The 23488-nt window shown below is 37.8% G+C and overlaps 2 protein-coding genes across 2 annotated transcripts in view; both read right to left on the reverse strand.

The window, feature by feature from the left end:
* Positions 1-223: 223 nt before the first annotated feature.
* On the reverse strand, positions 224-14485 carry LOC134791014 (neither inactivation nor afterpotential protein C). Its single transcript, XM_063762065.1, has 16 exons — positions 14150-14485; positions 13920-14024; positions 11893-12266; positions 11729-11819; positions 11363-11644; positions 10896-11284; positions 10258-10806; positions 9866-10158; positions 9477-9775; positions 9102-9391; positions 8871-9020; positions 8679-8782; positions 8291-8359; positions 8027-8214; positions 2577-2776; positions 224-2347 (listed from the first exon to the last, which is right to left on the reverse strand). The coding sequence occupies exons 1-16, from the start codon at positions 14438-14440 to the stop codon at positions 1408-1410; spliced, it is 4614 nt and encodes a 1537-aa protein (XP_063618135.1). The 5' UTR covers positions 14441-14485; the 3' UTR covers positions 224-1407.
* A 4475-nt stretch (positions 14486-18960) lies between these two features.
* LOC134790959 (protein Wnt-10a) overlaps positions 18961-23488 on the reverse strand; it is a 50867-nt gene continuing 46339 nt past the window's right edge. The window contains exons 4-6 of the mRNA XM_063761983.1: positions 20707-20838; positions 19873-19994; positions 18961-19250 (exon numbers count right to left, since the gene is read on the reverse strand). Coding sequence (XP_063618053.1) covers positions 19016-19250; positions 19873-19994; positions 20707-20838 — 489 coding nt within the window. The 3' untranslated portion in view covers positions 18961-19015. The remainder of the gene's footprint in view (positions 19251-19872; positions 19995-20706; positions 20839-23488) is intronic.

Here is a 23488-nt window from a genome sequence, read left to right on the forward strand (position 1 = left end):
TATATGCTTTTGAACCTAAAACTTAAGATAGAATGTAAGTCAATTATTATGATATTCGGCAATAAACCTTTAGAATGTGATTTCTAGAGATAAATATATATATTTAAAAAACGAAAAAGATATTTGGACAGTATTTACGAACTCTAAGTAAAAGAGCACTAAGTATATCAAAAAAATTAAAGGACTGTGGGAAGAAAATAAGAAAAATAATAAAAAAAACATATTTTTCGTACTAATATTTATGTGTTATTATTATATTAAGATAATGTAAGGCAGTTGAAGATTTGTGATTATTAAATGACAATTATATAAGTTGTATAACCACTGGATTCTACGGGCATTCGAACACAAGTGACATAATTAATAAACTAGGTACTGCGGTAAATTCTTATGAAAAACATATCATAAAACTCTTTACAAATTTCTATGAGCTTCATTATCATTATTACGTCACAGTATATGAAAAGTTATCTTAGTAAGTGAACAAACAGAATCTGGAAACAAAGTATATAAATGTGTCTGTAAATGCTTATAATTTTCCGGATTTGTATGTGGTTAATGCAGTTATACGACGCGTTTTTACTTTAGCATTGGTTTCAATGTTGGGGAGATTTAACATCACTTGGAAAATTGTTTATTCCACTAATCCCAACAGGTCACTGAAATTATATATTAATTATTTTACTAAAAATTAGATTATCGGACTTATTGACCGGAATGCCGAAGTTGTGTTGTATTTTTGGAGCGTCTGACGAAATTCGGATGAGATGTCAATAAATGCGTGTCTGATTCGTGAGTATTTTATTTCCAAATTGTCGACATAAAATGGTAAAACTGGGCATAAAAGAGATGTCAACAACGAGTTCCACTATATTATTAAATTTGCTTGTTTAAATGCGTTGTTCAATTGCAAAGCTATTACAAATTCATCAATCATTCTTACACAATCTTTCGAAGGTATTCTCTAAAAGCGATGGCACTAATATTGTAGTAGGTAATACATTCGACCACTCAATCTACTTTATAAGAAAATTATTGTAATAAGTTACCAAAGCAATTTCGATAAGTTAGATTATAGCTAGTTATGAGATAAGTGAAACTTGATATATTATTTTTATATGACGTGATGGATCCTTAAGATATATGTTTGAAAGCGAGTCAGTACATGCCATGATCTGCTTTAATATTGTATTCAGTATACTAATCTCTATTGAGACTCAAATTATATTCTACTTAGTAGTCTTAACATTGAAATCTTATGATTCACATAAAACGTGTGGCTTTAAAACTAAAATGTCAAAAATATTAATAGTGTTACGCCATAATAATGCTAGAGTAAAAGAGAATGTTTGCGGACTTCCATTGGGGATTAAATATATTTTTTACAAAATACCTTTCTTGTTTCTATTACAAGTCTGTTACCATTCCTTCGACGCTGAATCCTGGCGCTAAGACTACTTTTTGGCGTGGCCGGCTATCTCTGTTTTCTACCGGTGATTGTACATCTCTGTTTTCTACTGGTGATCGCACATCTCTGTTTTCTACCGGTGATCGCACATCTCTGTTATCAACAGGTGATCGCACATCTCTGTTATCAACAGGTGATCGTACATCTCTGTATTCTACAGGCGACCGACTTTCTAAATCAGGTGTAACACTGCTCCTTTTTGCGGCCGACATGATAAGTTCCCTGGAGTCTTTTCGCACGAATTCTCTACTCATAGGCCTCGGCGGTGCCGGACCTTTCGTCGAAGGTTTAGGCGTAGGGGTCTTGCGAGGCTCTGGCTTGCCCTCCCACATGCCATTGTCAGTTTCACCTAGTCGTTTCATCGATGCCCTGTTTCGCGGCGTCTTTTTCAACATGGCCTGGAAGTTGAACGGCGGGTCGTCGTCGTTTAAGTCGCTTGTCGATTTTGCCATCGCCTGGAGTTCCCTTATAGGGTCGTTCATGTCTTGAGAATTGACGCCGTATAGACTTCGGCTGTAGCTCGTTTTTCGTAAGCTTTGGTTGGTGTTTTCTAAAACGTTAGCGTCGTCACGGGCGCCCGCCCAGGGTGCTGGAGGCTGGTAGTAAGATGTGTTGGTGGAATAGTTGGGTTTCTTCTTGTAGACTGCGGGTCGATTAGCCTCTTTTCTGGAGGGGCTCCTGTCTACTTTAGGGGGTTCGTCTGGTGGTAATTTGGGCACGGGCTGCGTGGGATCTCTGCAGAACGGCACGTTAATGAGCGTCTGAGTGCCCGTGGTAGCCAGGCTGGGCGAAGTTTGTGCTGATGCTGAACTGAATCTCCGTTGTAACGGCTCATCCCATTGCTCGTGGTCGGAGTCGCATAGACTGGCAAATGTGTCACTATAATAAAATTAAATAATGCATTGGAAAAGGAGTTAACTATGTAAAATATGAAAGCGCAATGTATGTAGTGATGTTAGGAATGGGCGCTTAGTTGTGAAGACAATCTATCAAGTATCGAATCGGTGAAAATGATTTTTTTGGGAGAAAGGATAGGTATTTGCAGCCCCTGAACTCTCAATTGACGGAAACAATATATTAATATTATACACTGATACTAAATTCTCACCTGCTCTTAACCGCCGGATCACACATATAAGAAGTGTCGTAGTACTGAAGCTGGTCGATCCTGAATGGAAGTTTCCAGACGCTGGGCGGGCTGGAGCCAAGGAAGTCCTTTCCTTTGGCGTTAGGGTCCACTCTGTCCAAAAGCACGGAGGTACTGCTGTTTAATAATGATTCTAGCAACGACTGGTTGTAGATATGTACCTGAAAAGAATTCAACAAGTTGTTTCTCTTTTTCGTCTGTTCTAAATCTCATCAGAAGGAACATATGTGATTATTGTCATGTGTCATTGTTGTCATCTACAGTACCTATATACAGGGGCCCGTTTCTCAAAAGCTTGTAACTTGTAATACAAGCGGATGTCACTTTTTGACAGCTTTTGTTAAAAAGGAACTCCCACTTGTTACAAGCTACAAGCTTTTGAGAAACGGGCCCCTGGACATATATGATACATAATACATGATTTATACTAGGTAAGTCCCCATACAACCATTTCCAGTCGCCGTTACGACGCGGTGTTGACACATCTTGTGTCGACACCGTCTGTTTCGGTCACAATTCCAGTCGCAGAGTCGTCGCCGTGTCGACACAGTTACCAGAAATGGGGAAGGGTCGACACATGACACAAAGTGACATAAAGTGTGGTCGCCGTGTGCACACATTGTTTCGGGTTTGCGACTACTTTATGCCAAAATCATTCGTTCATTCGTTCATTTTGTTCCTGTCAAATGGAAACTGTCAGATGGAAAAATAGTTAAATAAAAATAAGTGACATTAATACGCCATCTCTAAAACGGATTACAAGACGTAATTATATATTGTTTGCATTTATATTACAATATGACTTAAATTATTATGGGGAATTAAACTGCTCGAGTGATTTGATAAACTAAGTGTAATATAATCAACGCGCCACCACATTGTTTTAGTTTAGCCGGAAATGAAATTGTTTACTTCTCAGTGCCTGTGTTCATAACTATATTATTTGAAGCATTTTTAGTACTTCGATGCGTATACTATACTTAAATAACAGAAATAACGCTTTACATACTACGAAACTTGTTAATTATGATGTATAAATATGGTTCAAGGCTGAGAAATATTGCAGTCACAAAGTAGTTGCAATGTTTCGACTTTGTGTCGACTCTGTGTTGACACATGACACGCGCTGTCAAAAGTAATAACAAAGTTACTGGTATGTTACTGGATTTGCAAAATGGCTCCTTGTGTTGATTTGTTTTCAGATATTCTCAAAGTGTAAAAATGCCGTGGTCAGAGATGGGCATTAATCGATTAACTGTTTATTCGACTAATTAATGGAATAAAAAAAGTTAATTCTCAAATTTTAATCGCGATTAGTTTAGTCGACCTAACATAGATTGAAATTGAATTAATCTGAATATTAATCGAATAAATTATCGATTAAATCTCGATTGAAAGTTGACAGGGGGCCATTTTTGTACGTAAAAATAATAGAAATGTCTTGCATGCAGATGGTAGCAAAACACTTTGTCATAAAAGTCGAGATGGGTGTCGATATATAGGTTTTAGGGAGTGCCGATTTCGAAAATAATGACCATTTTGGAATCCGAAATGGCCGCCATGCACTGTGTCATAAAAGTCGTCATGGATGTCGTTTTATACGTTTTAGGGGGCCCCAATTTTGAAAATGATGACCATTTTGGAATCCAAAATGGCGGCCATGCACTATGCCATAAAAGTCGTCATGGGTGTCGTTTTATAGGTTTTAGGGGGCGCAGGTTTCGAAAATGATAACCATTTTGGATTCCAAGATGGCGGCCATGCACTATGTCATAAAAGTCGTCATGGATGTCGTTTTATAGGTTTTAGGGGGCCCCGATTTAGAAAATGATGACCATTTTGAAATCCAAAATGGCGGCCATGCACTATGTCATAAAAGTCGTCATGGGTGTCGTTTTATAGGTTTTGGGGGGCGCAGATTTAGAAAATGATAACCATTTTGGATTCCAAAATGGCGGCCATGCACTATGTCATAAAAGTCGTCATGGTGTCGTTTTATAGGTTTTAGGGGGCGCAGATTTCGAAAATGATGACCATTTTGGATTCCAAGATGGCGGCCATGCACTATGTCATAAAAGTCGTCATGTATGTCGTTTTATAGGTTTTAGGGGGCCCCGCTTTCGAAAATGATGACCATTTTGGAATCCAAAATGGCGGCCATGCACTATGTCATAAAAGTCGTCATGGGTGTCGTTTTATAGGTTTTGGGGGGCGCAGATTTCGAAAATGATAACATTTTCAATTTAAAAATGGCGGCAATGCACTATGTCATAAAAGTCGTCATGGATATCGTTTTATAGGTTTTAGGGGGCGCAGATTTCGAAAATGATGACTATTTTGGATTCCAAGATGGCGGCCATGCACTATGTCATAAAAGTCGTCATGGATGTCGTTTTATAGGTTTTAGGGGGCGCAGATTTCGAAAATGATGACTATTTTGGATTCCACTTTTATGACAAAATACGTAGCCGCCATCTTGGATTATAAAATGATCATCGTTTTCGAATTCTGCACTCCCTAAAACCTATAAATCGACATCCGTGACGACGCAAGTTATCTTTATTTTCAGATCTAACAAATTGCTACAGAATACAAAGGACAAAAAAGAAGCGAGGAGGTAATGAAACAAGCAAAAATACAGATGATTCCTCGACGCAATTGGGTGATTCTTAAATTGTGTCCAGATTTTTATTGTCATAATAGTTTATATTTTTCACATATTACTAAATCTAAGGCAAAAGTTATAATATTGCAATGGATTCCATCGCATGTAGGTATAAGTGGCAATGAGACAGCTGATGCATTAGCAAAACAGGCATGCAGCGATGGCATTGAATTTCACTTGAAACATTATATGGGGGCAATAATGACTGTTTACATTTAGTCAAATTAAAGTGTCGCGAATTGTGGAAGGAATATTTCGACGAGAGATCTAGGGACAAAGGAATTTGGTATAAGACAATACAGCCACAACCCTTTAATTCTCCTTGGATTGATAATAGTGTGTTGTGTAGGCAGGATCTAGTTTTATTATTGAGATTGCGCTCTGGACACATTCCATTGAATAAGTTCGCCTACCTCATGCGTAAAGTGAATTCGGAATTATGCACCTTATGTAATCGCGTCGAGGATGTGTATCATATTTTAATGAAGTGTGTCCGAAATGAGCGACTTAGAAGACAGATATTTCATGACAATGACAGTTCCATTGGGTTATGTAATACCTACCTTTCGAACCCCATGTCTGAGGTTGTTGAAAAGGTACTAAATATTGTTAAGTGCGGTCTGAGGGACAGAAATGTGTGATGTAATTAAACTAGATGTAGCTATTTACTTTCTTTTAACTTTGTTAATTAAGTCTGTTTTTTATGGGGTGACATATTCGTTCAATCGAAAAAGCCCCTTAATAAAGGAAAAAAAAAAAGTTCCGTGACATTTCGACCTTGTAATTTTTTAAGTAAATGTTTTTGTTTGTCTATGAGGATCTCACTAGAATAGTATAATCAAGGTATGTTTATATTTGATGAATGAAATAGTAACGCAAAAAAAAATATATTTGTGTCTTATATTCCTGCCGAAGACTTTTATTTTACCTTTTCCTTCTACACAAGTTTGGCCAAGTAATAAGAATTTAGGGCACTCAATTTTATTTTGACTTCTACAACAGTAAAGCTACGAGGCCATGTTTTGGTATCGTTTTCGTATAAATTCGCAGTACCAAATTTAGTTAAGGTATCACATTGACACCATTCCGAAGTAAAAACATATAAACTTATTAAAATACTTTCTTTTAAACTCCTCTTCACGCTTAAACTGCTGAACAGTTTTAATTTAAATTTGGTACACATATATTTTGAGTCCCGAGACAGGATATAATAAGTTATCTCAAAAATCACCCTTTAAAGGTGTGAAATGAGGTGTAGGGGGGAATTCAGAATTGACTTCTTGAAGTTAATACTGTTTAAGTTTAGGTTTGAAGTCATGTTTTTTCATCATTTTTAACTAAATCAAAGATGTAGACCATCCCAAATTTCATATAAATCGGTTCAGCGGTTATTGATTTCCCGTACAAATTTCCACGCCACTTTTCACACCTTCAAAAGATGATTTTGGTTATAAGATCTATCCTATGTCCTGTTCCGGGACGCAAACTATTTCTATACCAAATTTCAACGAAATCGGTTCAGCGGTTAAGCGTCAAGAAGAGTTTCAAAAAAACCGGCCAAGTGCGAGTCGGACTCGCGTATTAAGGGTTCCGTACATTAAGTCCGACTCGCGCTTGACTGCACATTTCTAATAGGTTTTCCTGTCATCTATAGGTAAAGAACTATTTTGTGTATTCAGACGGACATACATACAGACGCACGAGTGATCCTATAAGGGTTCCGTTTTTTCCTTTTGAGGTACGGAACCCTAAAAAGATTTATTTTTATTTTGTGGAATGGTGTCAATGTGATATCTTAAATGGATTCAGCACCCCAGATTTATACGAAAACGATACCAAACACGGCCTAGCACCTTCACTGATATAGATATATCAAGATAAAATTGAGAGCCCTGAATAAACTTTCAAGAGCGGATATCTCAAAAACTATTCAACATATCGAAAAAATTGACGGAATAAACTTGTAACAAATTAAATTAACTTTCATTTTGTATAAGTGGCCATGTCGCTGAGATGCATAGTTTCCGAGATATAATCGAAAAACGGGAAAATGGGACCTTCAAAGCCCCCTCTCTCCCCCCCGCTCAAGGGCTACGGCCGGGGACTTTTGATATGTTCACCTCCTAACTTGTCAAACCGAGTTACGGAGTCAAAAATTGTGTTCCGAGCATTTCCCTCTACAACTTTTGGAGCATTCGTTGCCTGACCTAAGTAGCTTATTGAATTTCTTTAAAAACTTTTCTGTAAAAGGTTGACGGGTGTTGGATGTTTATATTATATGGTTTCGGTCGATTATTATCATTTGCATTGCCCATGATGACTTACTAGAATTACGAGCACACGAGACACTAATAGTAGTTTGACAAACCTTGGTTTTCAAGAGGTATTTTATATTGACATTTGCTGTCACAAATTTGCTGTCAGATTTAGTCGCAAACCGCACGCAAAGTGCACACAAATGTGTCGACACCTTGTTACGGAAAAGTGTAGACACGGCGACGACACTTTGTTTCGAAACAATTCTAGACACATTGTGTGGACTCTGTTACGACACATCTGACATTTAGTTACCACTTTGTGATTCTGCGACTGGAATGGTTATATGGGTCTTTACTGGCTTAATTTCATCATCTGTGTGTGTTACTTATTAAGGTAGCAAGACAAACTCCCAAAAAGTGGACATACGTACAACAAGAATAAGCGTTAATTGTCTGATGCTTTTGTACTACAACATCTATAATATTACCTGCTGTGAAAAATGCACCAAATCCTGATATCTAACTGCTCTGTACTGCAACAGAACTTGGAAGATTGATCGGCTTTTCCACTTCATGGCATACCTCTTCAGAAATAATGCAGTCTCTTCATCGATTTCACCGGTTGATTTGCTTACAAGGGGCCCATAAGCTTTCCGGACCATGTAACCTCTGTACGCTGAAAATTGATTTAATGTAGAATTAGTAATTTAAAAGTATAACGATAGAAACAATATTTCGTTCATTCGTCTTACCTTTCTGTATAAGTAATGCAGCATCATCCTCTGTCACATTCATAGACTGTTGTTTCTTTAGTTCTTTAACTAAAACAACACCAGTTTAAATTAATAAGTGTCATTTAAAAAGCGCTCTCTCCAGAAAAAAGTTGGTACCGTAAAACCGCCCAACTATAGTCCTTCCATGGTCCAAAACTAACTCGAATATCTTCGTTTCGGTGTTAATATTATTTGAATGTTGCAGTTCTAAGGCAAAATATTTTCATAAAAGGAAGATCTAACTCAGGCATCACCAAAAAGATGTGGATAATAGTTGTAATACTGGACTATGACTATTATTTAATTGACGCGTAAGTGGTGCTGGAGGGTCGCGCATTCAAAAAGGACTGATGAACACTGAACTTACTGTGCTGAGCTTTCGACTTGCTCTTTACCGCTTTTCTTCTAGCAAGGTAAGCTCTCATCATGCATTGCACTTTGACAATTTTCTTTACTTGTGTTTCATATAACCTGCATTACATTAAGTTAGTTAGATACACTATATAACTTGTAGAATCAGATCAAATTGGTTATAAAAATGACATTCGGAAAAATATACCTGGCTAAAAATTCTTCATTGTAGTATTTCAAGAATACTTTTGTCTTGCCAAGCTCCCAACCCTCCATTTTGAGCCGAATCAGCAATAATCTGCAGTTATCTTTTGTCACCTCCACATTTTCATCAAAATCGAAGGCTAGGAAACGGTACCTGTAAACATTTTATTACTTATTTGTAAGTAAATCTGATAAACTTTCTAAAATCTTTTATCGGGCGATTTTACTTTATTACCTTCTAATAAATTCAGCAAATGGTATACGACACGGGAAACCATTTTGTCTTGCTTTTGCAGTGTCCAAGATAGCAAGAGCTCTCAGTTGCTGCCGAACAACTTCTGTCTGAAAACCTCTAGGGTTGTCATTAAGATCTGCCCGAATGCATCGGACGTAGTGGGTGCCCCCGCTCCCTGGACCTACAGAAAGCTGCTTGAGGATCTCTAAACTAGTGGCTCGGTAAGTGGCAGCCGCTGTTCTCATTCTATGTACTTGTGAAAACTGTCCTTTGGACATTGTGTTAAATTTCTGAAAAGATAACCAATAAATATTACAAACTGAGTGCAAAAATATCTCAGAAGTCCACGCCAGCTTTTGCATAGACCATACTTACTCGAGCCTTGGTATTTTCCATATCTTTTTCAGACTTTGACTTCACCACAGTTACTTTTGGTTGACTTGAGCATACAGTCAAATTCCCTGTTTTGGTCAACTTGTTTCTAAATAACTCTTGAACTGTGGTGTTGATTGATGCTCTCATAGTTTCTATCATTTCCGGAGGCAGGAAGTCTTTATTTTTATCGGCTATTTCTCTGGCGTCATAACTGACTTTTCCTGTATAGTGTGCAACGCTGAATTCATGGCTACCGGACAACTTTATGTATGGACCTTTGCAGGATGTCCGAATGGTACCTGAAATATAAATTTGACTATGCCATTTCGCTGATGAGGTATGATATATTATTATGGAATGTGCACGTTTACTGGAAAGCCTTCACTTACTCATGATAAATTCTTGTCCACTTCCAGTACGACTAGCTTCGTCTAAAATATAGAAGAGGCCAAGTGGTCTTCCCATTAGCTGATCGACCGATTGCTTATTGTCATAGAAATGTAAAGCGACTACATCAACTTCTTCATCTGCAGTTTCTTGCATTTCCCAAGCAAAAACTCGCTGATTGTACAAAAATTGTATTTGTTCGTTTGTCGTGTTCACAATTAGTTGTTCTAAGCGATTTCTATGAAAGCATTCAAATCCAAACATGTCCAACAAACTTACTGAATATTTATCTCCACTGAAATGATCATAAAAATATATGTAAAAATAAATCTTCAATGTGGTAGCAACAAGGCTATTAATAATTAATGTCTTTATTGAAAGGCAGGATACTTACAATACTGATCTCATAAAAGATAATTTGGAATTTATTAAATTAATCATCCAATCGATCAGTCGTTTGTATAATGCACTCGCTAGCATGTCGCGTGCGTCTCTAGCTTCATCCGTGGAATGTTTTCTTTTCACTGCTGTCCCCCTTTCGATTAAACAGTAGTTGAGAAGCGCCCACATAAACTTCACCTCCTCAAGAGACAATAGTTTGGCTACTTTCTTTGCTTCGTCAGGATTCTCGATCTCTGCTGTTCCATTCTTCCCGTCTTTAAATCTGACATTACCAAGCGTGAGAATAGCAGCTAGAATTGTTTCAAACATGATAATATCCTCTTGCTCCCAATCTAAAGCTTTGAGATTTTCTATGAATTCCTTATATTTAGAAACATTTTCTGCTGGAGTTTCTCTTACAGATTTTTTTAATTTTCTTGGTTCTTCTTGTATCCTTAAATACCGATGCTTTCTGTTTTTCTCAAGTGATAGTTCATCTAGCCTGTTTCCGGCTTCCATGGCATCATAAAAATAATAAAGTAGATCGAAATTTGCGTGGGACCTAAAACAATATGCAATGTAAATTCAATAAATTCTTAACTACGATGAAGAATGAAAAATTTACAAAAGATTTTAAATCTTAACACTTGCATATCCGTTGATGAGACTCTCCATTTTTCCAGTTGATACAACCAAAATATTGCTCCGCTTAACTTTCCAGAACTGCCATAGGTTACTTGAATTTGGAAGATAGCTCTTGTAGATTGTACGTTAATAGGGGTGCCAGCACTTATAGCTGCTTGAATAACATTCTTAGCCCTTTCAATCCTGTCCGCAACGTTGTTCTTCATAGCTCCTAAATGAGTCAGGTGCCGTAAAGCGTGGTTCATATTGGTTGTTTTGCCAGATTTACTTTCTCCAGAAAACACAATATGTTGAGGTTCATTGTGATGAAGAGCATCTTGATAAGCTCCGTCAGCTACAGCGAATATATGCGGTTCGTTGTCAGATCTTGATTTGCATTCGTACTTTTTGTGATACTAAAATAAAATATTAGGTTCATTAAATTCCAATTTAAACTTATTTCGACATGTTATTAATGTAAAATTCATACATACTTCTTCGTTGTAAATATCTTCGTGCGTATTTGGATTGAGTATAAGAAGAACATCGCCAATAAATGAAGTAAAATAACCTTTTGCTAGTTTAGTCTGCAGTTCTGCTAGAATACTGTCTTCTGTGAGTACTTCTAGAGCAGCTAGGTCTTCTACTTGCATAGTTTCTGATTCGCTTACACCTTCAGTTGTCAGAAGACCATTTTTAATTATCCTTTCTGGTGGTTTACGTGGAAGTTCTTTATCTTTTAACTCAAAAGCTAACATTTTCAGCTCTGTGGTTAACTGTAATTTATATAAATCAAATTAAAGGACAAACACTGACATAATATTTATTTTCTTTTGACTAATTATTTACATGAAACTTACATGAAAATCGTTTTCTGGAACTGATTGTATAAATGGATGTTCTTCTAACTCCATAGCGTATGGCCGATGTTCAGGGTTCTTCTCAAGGCATCTGCAATTGATATATTTCATAATAAAAACCCTTGCCACGGACAGGCAAATAAAAGCATTACAAAATTACTTACTCAGTTATAAAGTCGTTAATATCATTAGACCACATAGCTGGCCTATTGACACTAGGTGGGGGATTCCTTACGATTTGAAACAATGCCCTTGTCGGATGCATGTCCTGAAAAGGTGCTTTAGAATCTGCCATTTCAATCGTCGTTATTCCCAATGCCCACACATCGGCTCTGTTTCCGTATCCATCACCAGCTATCACTTCTGGTGCCATCCACCCAGGCGATCCGATATTCGTCCTAGCTTTGTCCAGAGAACTATTCAATCTCTTAGACAACCCAAAATCAGATAGTTTTACTTCCCCATCCTTTGTTATTAATATGTTGCTGCACCTCAGATTGCGATGCATCACTTTGTTCTCGTGCAAATACACCAGCGCCTAGAACGAGATTGAAGCTGAATTGATTGCACCAATCAGAGGAGTCAACACGTGAGCTCGACAGGTAGTGATTGAGCGACCGCCCCTTAGGTACAGTGTTCCATTACGGTGTATCGGATTATTAGGACGGCTCGGCGATACTAATGTCAGTGTCAGTCAAGGGCCCACGCCCCCGAGATTCATTGGGGCCTATTTGCATACGTATCGGGCCCTGAGCTGTCGCAGGCGGCCTGTCTGCGCTCTCTACTGTCTGGTATATCAGTTTGCTTAATGCGTTCATTACGATCGTTTAAGAGTTAGGGATGTGATCGAACTCTGTTGTTGACGATGTTTAAGTTTACAAAATTATGTTTACAAAATTATGGCAACTGTATAGGAATAACTTAGGGTTTGAATTCAATAGTAAGTATTCATATTTTATTGGCCGTATGTTGTGCCCTACTTTTAGATATTGACGATGTGAGAATTAAGTGGCAAAATGGTTATAATGTTTAGTAATATAGCTACTGCACACATTAAACTGTAAAGTGTATTATGAGGGTTCAAAAAAACGACGAAGCGCTTCGAGAAAAGGTAGGTAGTGCCCTTGCGCTTCGCTTTGATCGTCTTGGCGGGGGCACTACCGTGCCCCTAGATTCAAATAATTACTGATCTAATCAGAATTAGATACGAATGACGTCGTAACAGTTTCTACTACAACGCTTTTTCTTTATCGGCGTAAACGATAGCTTTTCAATGATAATTTAGAACCTGGGTGCCTAGGATACCAATGATTAGGTACATCTTATCTAAGCTGTAGACAACATATCAGTACGCTTTGAACAAACCCGATGAATAAGAAAAAGGATATAAAGTTTACACGCAACAAAATAAATAAACTTGCTCCAACCCAGTGATAGATAAAATAACAGTTACCTATGTCTATGTCCTCACTTGACCGGCTTCACTCTGTTGCGGCGGTTTTACTAAAGTATCGATAGTTTAGTTTCCCACCGCAAACAGAATTTTATCGTACGTTACGAGATGCAACATCGATAGATATGCATGGGAGATCTGCCGAAGGAGAAGGACGGAGCACCGGTATTGTGAACCAAGTGGCTTGCATAAAGATAATACGCATTTAACCAACGGGAATTCCTAAGAGTCTTATGGGATCAGTTTAAATTCTGAGATTGTAGACTTTGGAGTGAAGATAGTAAGGGCAGTTATCGGATGTTGTGGAAGTGTTCGCGGGATCCTTGGCTACCGAGCAGAGGGTCCGTATATCTTGTGTGCGCGAGCATTATTTACGATAATTGAGCGATGCGCCGCGATGGGGGGCCGTCATGGTGTTGTCGGGCGCGCTCCGACATTCGCATCGACAAGTTCGACTGTTCCGTCGCGAATCACATCAAATAAAGCGGCGTGCATTTTAAGTAATGGCCCTAGATAGTATACCAATACGTGGACTTCGCCGGGCAATATTTTATTCCACGTCACGTGAGCAGGCATCGCTTGGACAAAGATCCGAGAACAATTGAGTTTGCATTCAAAGTACCAACCAATTGATTCAGCCTTTGAAAGGTGGACTGGCAGGTCCTTTGTTTTATAAACAGCCATCCCTACTCGAATGTGACGAGAGACATGTTTATAGTCAGTCGAATATGGGCTTACCTTGATCGTATATTTGAGGATGTAAGCGATGTGTTCCTCGGACATTTTTCTGTCGGCCGTGTTCAGTTTTCTGACAATATCGATGACAGATCCGCATTCACACAACTGCAAAATGGACGGTATAGCGATCTGAGTTATGCATAGCTTTAGCGAGACGAGAAAGGAAGATTTATGTGCTATTCGTGGACAAGTGGCTGACCTTTCAGTCGTACTAAATTTATGCTCCTTACCTCGAGAACGAACCAAATCTTCTTAACACCTTCCGACCTCTCACAAAATACTCCATAGAAATCGATGAGATTGGGATGTTGTGTAAGATCCCTGAGGCACTTGTATTCTTCATGGATGTGCACTTCTGTGTCATCGTTGTACGTTTGTATTTTGATGGCGACGGCCTTTCGAGCGGCCTGGCCGTCCGAAGCTTTGAAGACTTCGCCGAAGATGCCGGAGCCAAGCTTTTTATCAAGGCTGTACCTCTCCGTCGGACTTGGCAAACACGATATATTTAAATAGTCCGTCATTTTGGTTAGTCATGGGATGTTTTCTTGTTTAAAACTCTTGATCCAAGGGTTTTTTCTTGCGTAATGGAAGTAATCTGAAGACACAACACTGGTTTACGAACTTACTTAATTTCTTATTATATTGATTGCACTTTTATTTTATAGATGCTATTGCACTGACTTACCTCCGCCGTTGTTGGCTTCTAAACCCCTAGTGGCAACGTCGTCGGAGCCCCGCCAAGTGCCCGGGCTTCGGACTTAGTTCTAATCCCTCGTAACAGTATTAGGTCATAATGCCTTCCGACCTTGCGCGCGCTGGATAACTTGGTGATTGGGGACGAGTAGGGTTTTAATTACAGTTGGTTGTATCTAAGGCGGCCCGGTCAAGGTCCGAATTAAAGTTCTAAGAGGTATGACTAAGCAGAAATGAGGATACAAGGATACCTAGAGACTAAGTAACTTTGTATCATTTGGTTAATTTTATAGTATGTCGTCGTTATTGATCAGTAATAATTAGGTTACCTGCAAATACAGGACTAAGTAGTTAGAGGTAGGTAATGAATTACCTTAGCGATCGCTTTTAGAGAGATTTTATTTCACTCAATGCACTTGAATAATTTTGTCTGGGCCATCAGATCAAATCCTAAAGCAGTTTTTCTTTTAATTCTGCTGTTATGATCGAACGCGACAGGAAATTACCCATCTGTTGTAAAATTATCAAAAATAGCTGTCAGTTTTGACCCGTGCGTTTATTAAAATACCATAACTAATTAGACTGACAAGTCAAGCAGTGAGTTGTTTTTGTAAACATCCCTACAATCAGTCAAACGTATCAACTAGATTATTCAAAAGCTTCCAACTTACATTCATTGTTCGAAACACAATCCATCAAGCCAACAGCTACCGATGGAGCGGAGGTAATGCTAAATAGTAGAACATGTAGACACAATAACAAAGAGATAAAACACTCCATTCTATTGCCAGAATCCGACTACTGCAAGCTTTTCATTGTTGTGTCCAAACTGACGTGTTCTGTCCCGACTGCGAAACTTGACAGATCAGAGATAAAGAGCGCTGTAGAAAAATGGTAGTTAAAAATCTTGAGTTCATTGAGATCTTTAAACTGACCTTGGCATTATCGGAATACTAAATTCTGATTTAGTCGAAATTTTATCAAATAATGGGAAGTAAACGTGCAACGTAGACTCTACGGTTTTTTAGATTAATTTGAGTATAATTAATGTAATTACATACCTACGAAACAAAAATCGAAAAAACATTGTACTGTGACCAACTGTGACTACCTAAGTATATATATAGGTACTTGGTTAACACCCATTCCAAATTCAGAATATATTTAATGGTACATTTTTTTGCGAAGAATATGATAATAATAAAACATACCCAACTGTAGTAGATAAGCATTCATGACCATTTTTTCGTTTGCTCCTTATATTGGAAATAAGGGCATTTGAGCATAAGCGCCGCGCCGTACATTTCAATAAAAAAACTTGTTTTTCAAATGCCAGGAACTTGCTACCGTTAAGTGTATCACAGTTTCACTGTTGATACACTCTGAAGAGTCTTCACTTGAAGTGACGGCCAAGTACTTTGAATTCTGGACAAACAATGTTTCACGACTCACTCGGCCCATTGACGGGGGTAACGGCACTCGACTTGCCGTGAAGAGATTTTAAAATACGTTTGACTGGGGAAGGTGCGCCTTTTTTACTCTAAAATCCTAGTTCTTCCGGTCACTTCCATTCATTATTATTTATTGTACATATTGCATTAAAACAAAAATATTACTTTGCTAATCCTGGATTTTTATGTTTGTGCAATTTTTATTTCGTGGAGTAGTAAAGTATTTTTTAATTAATGTGTAACTCCACAAAGTAACGCCTGATTCTATTTATTAATTGTGCAGTTTGTATTTCTCTAAGTTGATTAACTCATTAAAAAAAGATTAACAAAGGATTATAGATTTTTCTTATTTCTTAGTTCAGTTGTTTTGTTTGCATTAACCGCCAATGTTATTCCGATAATTCTTTTCAATTATATACAACCCTACCCCACCACCCACCCACCACCTACCTACCCACCCACTTATATACAAACTCCGTTTTTTGCTAATTTAACTGTTTCAATTGATTCCGTAAACAGCGCACCTTCATTCATCGAACTACATGCCGGGGTTAGCTAGCATGAAAACGTTGTTTTTATTTACATTCTCAATATCAATAGCGGCATCGATTCGCCCTGGGTATTACAGTTTCGGCGGCGCGTCAGAGCACAAAAGCTCTTCAGTCGAGGAGCCAAATTAACCAGAAATAATGACATAATTGCAAGGGCTCATTGAAATCTTTGCGAAGCAGCTTGGGAGATCTGATATGATACAATAGGAAGCGGGGCTTTGTAGCTACCTTAAGTATACATCGATATTTTAAGATTATCGTAAGTAGACATTCGTTCAAGAGATATAATAAAGTAGCTGCTTGCAGATAGGATCTTCCTAATCATGAAATGAATATTTCTTAAACACACAAACATTAAAAATAGTTATATTATACTTTTAGCTGACTTTGGAATGTCATATCACTTCGACGAGTGTTGATATAAAGACTACTTAATTAAAAAGTAGGTAAGTACAGGGTAGAAAATACTTAGTAAATTCTTTATTAATTTTAATAAAATTATAAAAAGAACCGGTACAAATGTGACCTTAAAACTACAAATAAATATTTACGTTAATACTTAAATACGACACTGATAATGTTACTGGAATGTTTTATTTACAAATATTACATTTATCTAAAATTTATCCAAAGTGTGGCAATGTTTCTAACAATTTGCTAATTGAAAATACATATTTCCATTTCGATCGATTCTAAGTTAATACAGATCCCAATCACATTTTATTTCCTATATCTGGGAGCACGGCAGTGCCCCCGCCAAGTCGAGCAAACATACGTTTTCTAGAAATATTACAAAATATGAAAGATTCTGAAACACTATAGAAATAAGTACAAACTGCAAAACATTGAGGGTGGAAATAGCATCTTACTCGGTAGTAGGAAATGTAGGGTGGCCCAAAAATACGTTTAGAAAATGAGAGCGCCTAAATATTCTTATATATAAGTAGTCCTTAGTTTTAGTAATTAATACTGATTGTTATTACCTGCTTCGGTTTGTTGGAATGTATGAAGTAAAACATTTTAATACCTTTTATTTAGTTTAGGTGATAGGTAGGTAGTTGTTTTTATCAATAATAAATAATTATACATAATATATACAACACGTGATATTGGGCGGATACAAATTAAGGTATATGTCAAACAGAACTGACAATGAACCAGTAAAATGACAATTTGTATAAAATACTTTTGCATCACAAAGGTACAATAATTATTTGTAGGAATGTTTATAATCACAATAAGGATACACAATTAAGTATATAGATATGTCAGCATTAGTAGTAACCAGACATCAGATTCTAGGTGCCAAAATTTAATGATAGGTAGGTAGTTCCTATATCAATAATAACCTTAACTATCGATTTTCCCGTAAACAAGTGATTTTTGTTTTGTCTTAAATTTTGCGAGCTAAGTAGAATTAAATGTATGGAAGTAACATATATTGTCAGTTACTAGAATATAACGAAATGACAATGAGTTGTAGGCTACTGCTTACAAATTTTGTAAATTAATAATAATTAAAGCTATTATACATTCTTCATATTACATAGTTTCGTTATTTCGATTTTGTAAATGGAATGTACTTATACACGTTTAAAGGAATGTGTTTAATCGAATACCTGCCTAAATGCATCCTAGATGTAGGTTTTTATTTAGTGGCTACATACTTCAATTCATTTCTATTATTTACAAATACATTTACAGATACACAAAAAACATCTTAAACAATCAAGATAAGTAAATTCATTATTCCTTTCAATACTATTTATAATCAAAGTAAACTGTATATTTAAAGATGCCTGTAGAACTTGTTCAGGTCATTATTTTTACCTGACTGCAGTCTTTCTAAAAACATTTTTTGTTTTAAGTTTTAAAACAAAAATAATTTAGCTAACAAAAATAATGGTACGTGTGATCAAGGCCTTATGTAGATGTAAGGCCTTGACCATACGTACCGAGTACAGTGGCGAGACTGGCGACAGAGTGCCCTCGGCCGAGTACCCGGTACTCGGCTGAGGGCACTCTCTCGCCACTGTACTCGGTACGTGTGTTTAAGCTAGGGATAAGGGTTTTCTCCTTACCCTGATTTCTGTAGAAAAAAATGTAAACAGAATTAGGTCTAATCGGACTCAAATACATAAATACGGAAACACAGGTCTCTTATCGGAATAATAGGAGATTGTGTAAATAAATACTTCTTAAATCCCCCACATAAGTACTGCTAACTGAACCCATCATACACGGATTCCCTCTTCTAAAGAATGATCGTCACAATATCCGGTCTCTTTCCCCCCTTAACGTCATCGTATTCCCTTCAGCAGATCGCCACTCCAACTCCAACTTGTGGTAGACGCTGCGTATCCCTACTTTCGGCATAACCCAAGAACAGTCACTTCACAAGTCACTTGCATACAGCCACCCACTTATCGTCCCTGCACCTCTGACAGTCCACCCGACAGCACCAATGGAACGTGCAGTTGCAGGGCTTGATGCTGGACTTCCTGATGAGGGCGTGGCCTCGACCGCAGCAGAGCAGGTCGCAGGAGCCGGAGCGGGAGGTCCGCCCGATCCGGCAGACGCGGCCTGAGGTGCCGGCTGAGTCCGTCTTGGGATCCACTTCGCAGAAGCTTGGGGATCTGAGAAGGTTTCAGGTCAGTGAAATTGTTTAACCGTTTCAATATTTGTAATTTAAAATCAACGCTTTGTTCCCATTATAGTTGTCGATAGTTTTTAGAACGTTGTTTGCGTAAACAATAGAAGCAAGGGCTTGTGAAGACCTTAAAGAGCTTAAAGTAACGTATAACGTAATAACGTAAGTCAAAGGGAGTTTTAAAACAAGTGAAAAAGCCTGTTTCTACCTACGTTCAGTTGTAGTATAACTTTATTAGGAGTAGTAATGAAATAAGAATGTTCCAATTTCCGGACTGATATATAAACCTTTAAGAAAAGTGCGTATACAACCCCTCTGGTGTTGCGGGTGTCCATGGGCATCAGTAATCGCTTACCATCAGGCGATTCGTCTGCGTGTTTGCCTCCTATATCATTAAAAACAATAGCAACTATAGCTCTGACACATGACCAACCTGTATGCTAATCGGGTCATTAGAGGCTTTTAAACAAGTACCTACCTAACTGCAATTTTAGGGAACCAAAACCTACTTTACTTACCTATAATCTGACGGTGCGATTCCTTACCGCCGATTCAGCAAAAGTAAATAAACATGTAGGTAAACAAATTCCGAAATTGTATGAACTCACTTTTCAAAGAACAGAAGACTAGTTTTAGGCGCTGGCCGCGCTCGGCTCCGCCTTCTGCCCCTGGGCCGTCCACGTAGTACGGAAAACCCGTTGTTCAGCTCTTCTTGGGCTACTATTAGAGCCTGGAAGAAGAAGAGAAGAAGGTTAATTAAATGATCTAACCTCTCGAATGCCGGAACGTGGATCCGCGCAGTAGGTATTGAATTTTAATTAATTAATAATTAGAGTTCAATACGTTAACGTGGATCCGCGTTCCGACAGTCAAGAGGTTAATTTACTGGTAGAGTAAGGACGCCGAACCAGATTTTAACAACATTTTACGGTTTTGAATTGAGTTTGATACAACTTTGACGATCGTGTTGGTGATTGGCGTGCAAAATAATATCAAAACTGTAACAAGTTGTTAAGTCTGAATCCAGGCTCCAGAATGTATTTATTTGTAACTCTATCCCTTTACTACACTACGTATATTCGAACCTTTCCTAATTAATTAACCGTTGCAATTAATTGAATGTAATTAAACACCTTGTAATGAATTAAATGCCAAGAACGCTGTGAATAGTCGTGCCCATATCAACAAGAACGCTTATAAGAGTTGTGGCATGGCGTTAGCTGTCTAAGATGTAACCTTCATGCCTTCGAATAAGGTTTATATTGCCTCGCTTGCAGCCATGATCTTGGCGTGTGAGTTACGATTGAAGGGTGTATGTCAAACATATCCGAAGCTATTGGCGATACTATTTCCAAATGTCTAAAACGTTTACTAATCATGGATCAGGATTGCAGATACACAGCATTATGATCATCCCCAAAATAAAACTTTGATGTAGGTACCTTCCTATATTGTCGTTTGATAGTGGAAGCCACGACTCTGAAGTCAGGCGTGGCCCGCCAGCAGGTCCGCAGCTGGCAACTGCCGGACAGGCCGTGGCATTTGCACCGTACCTCCATGTGGGATGACAAGATCTGAAACAAATAACCTATTAGACACTAACTGTACACTACAGTATACAGTAACTATTTTCATACCTCATGGATACCTTATAGATACCTTCAGGTGCATGCAATGCTAGAAAACCCCTTGAAGTAACTTTACTCGCTCATGCGCAGGCAAAAGCTCACGCGTAGGTATCTGCTTAAATAATAAATAACCAGATAATTTATGATTTTCTTTACATACTTGTATTAACTTCATTTGTAACTAGCAAAGTAATAAAATCTTACAATTACAACCATCTTCTAATAGTCATATCGATTTACTTGCAACTATTTTAAAACACAAATGACAACCCAATAGTTTGGTACCATTGAGCTGTACTGATGATGAGGGAGTCAGAATATGAATGGGGGAACTTTTTGGGTGGTTTCTATTCTAGTCACTTTATAGTAGACCCTAGTAGACCGCTCGAGATTGGACTTATACTCGTAATATTAGTTTTGCCGAGTAACCGAGTTCAATTCTTTGGGGGCGTTAAGCACAGTGGGCAATAAATAAGGGTGGTAATATAAATATAATTAATTTTTTCACTTAGTATTTTGATAAAGCTATTGTAATTTCATAATAATTTGTCTCTCCGGATTTGTGATTTGAACACAATACTAAGTTCAAGGGGAAACATGCAATTATATTGATTTATTTTACTTTATATACTATTTAATTAAGAACGGTTTTGAATTAATCACCAATATGACCGATTTCTCCTCCACCTGACCTCGTATCATCAGAAAATGACCTTGGGTGCACTGGCCGGCCACATTGCAGCATTGCTCCGGGCTACATTAAATTGTAAGCCCACGTCGGACGCATGAAAATCATAAATCTGTATCGTACGTGACCACGTCGCTCGCACAATGGCGACGGAGCGCCACCCAGCGCAGCTATCTCATAACATTTACATAATTAAACGCCGCAGTGCAATCACGATGACGTCTTAATTCCGCCAAAGCCGCCGGCTGAACAATTTTCCAAATTGAGTCGGGCAAAAATTCAAATAAATCGGCGTTTCGGCCCGCCTCCCCGGCCCGGCCGGCCCTAATAACCTGGTATTAAGAGCGTTCGCGATAGAATTCGCCACCCAAGACGTCTGTAATACGTCGTAATGAAGCTGGAATATTAAAAATGGCCCCGAACGAACCGCTTATTATGTTCTCACCTCGGCGGGCCGTTCGTGAAATACGGCGGACTAATGTAGGCCCTGCAGGGCGCGCCCGATTGCCCACGACTTTCGATAGTTTAAGGCGCTATCTATAACACTTTAGTGGTTCGATTAGGGGTTCCGGTTTCAATTAATTTAGTGCACGATAGAACTGAAGACAGTAATGAAATATTGAGCCGAAGAAGATGTAATTTATTAGAGCTGTTATCACGCGATTAAACGAAGGAAAAGTCAAGTGACATTTTTGTTAAGGGGTTTAGAAAGTACTTACTTATGTAACTACAACCGAATCATGCCAATATAAATGCGAATATCATAGACAATCTTAAGGTCTCATTGTATATTGTTTCAGTAAATCTAATCCAAGGCAAGTTATCCTTGATACTTAGATATATTTACTAATGCGTCAACTATACGTTTGAAGAGGTCATCTCTCGACACATCTCTGTTTATTGCCATAGGTCGGGAAAGTAAACCAGTTTGGTTCCTTTGTTTACATCACGCCCCCTGTCGTCTAAGTCAGACTAAACAATGATGGCAGCAATCAGCATCGGTAGCCAGAACTAGTAACAAATTGACGCTAAACGTATAATTATCTCGATGGAATATAATTAAGACTGCTCCGTTTTATTATTTTATGACTGTTTAAAGCTGTGACCTTTAGGATGGTGCGTAGTTTTGTTAGAATTTATGTCCTTATTTAAATGAAAATTATATTTTTAAAAGGAAGCTATAATTGCTTGCCCAAGAGTTGAGACCATTCAACGAATTTTGAACCCACTGCTGTGAGATTTCACAAGATCATATTAATTACATCTATAGAAAAGGATGAGTAGAGGCTTTTATTTTTATTGATACATATCAAGCTAAATAATTTAAGATATTTTGAGATGGAATAGAGTTAAAATTAAAATAACTATTACTACTCTACCCTCGATGGAATAAAGTGTGAGACGGCTTTTTGTGTGTATTTATGTGTTCACTAATGAAAGTTCCCATGTTTGCCTGTATCTCCAAAATGATTCGACCGATTTTCATGCGGTTTTCAAAAAGGGAATCTGTGATATTCACAAATGCGATTGTTATTTACGTTATTGTTGTAAAATTGTCTCGGATTTTTTAACTCTACATCTTTATTTTAAAACTCTTGTAGGTAAGTGATGTTTGTATCGACAATCGGCACATTTTGATGTGACGGTATTTTTTTATTAACTTTTGGCCGCCGGACCGAGTCCGCATTGACGCTCACTCACACGCCAGAGCAAATTTTAAGTAAACAACTAATAAAAAGTTTAGGGATTGCAAATAGTGATATCGATATTTACAATTTATGGTAAAAAAGTTCTCAATTTGGCTTTGTTCTTTAACCAACTTTAATTTATTTCGAAAATGCCAAAAATTTACATTTTTTTTTACACACGACCATGTTAAAAATAAAGGTCTTTATCATTAAAAACAAC

Source organism: Cydia splendana, chromosome 5 (assembly GCF_910591565.1).
Source record: "Cydia splendana chromosome 5, ilCydSple1.2, whole genome shotgun sequence".
Lineage (NCBI taxonomy): Eukaryota > Metazoa > Arthropoda > Insecta > Lepidoptera > Tortricidae > Cydia > Cydia splendana.

Excerpts from the sequence above, each read along its gene's own strand:
- LOC134791014 (XM_063762065.1), bottom strand. The coding sequence starts at position 14,440 with ATGACGGACTATTTAAATATATCGTGTTTGCCAAGTCCGACGGAGAGG. Across the intron at positions 14,025-14,149 it reads AGATTTGGTTCGTTCTCGAG|TTGTGTGAATGCGGATCTGT; the intron begins GTAAGGAGCATA and ends TCCATTTTGCAG. Across the intron at positions 2,777-8,026 it reads TGGTGCATTTTTCACAGCAG|GTACATATCTACAACCAGTC; the intron begins GTAATATTATAG and ends AATTCTTTTCAG.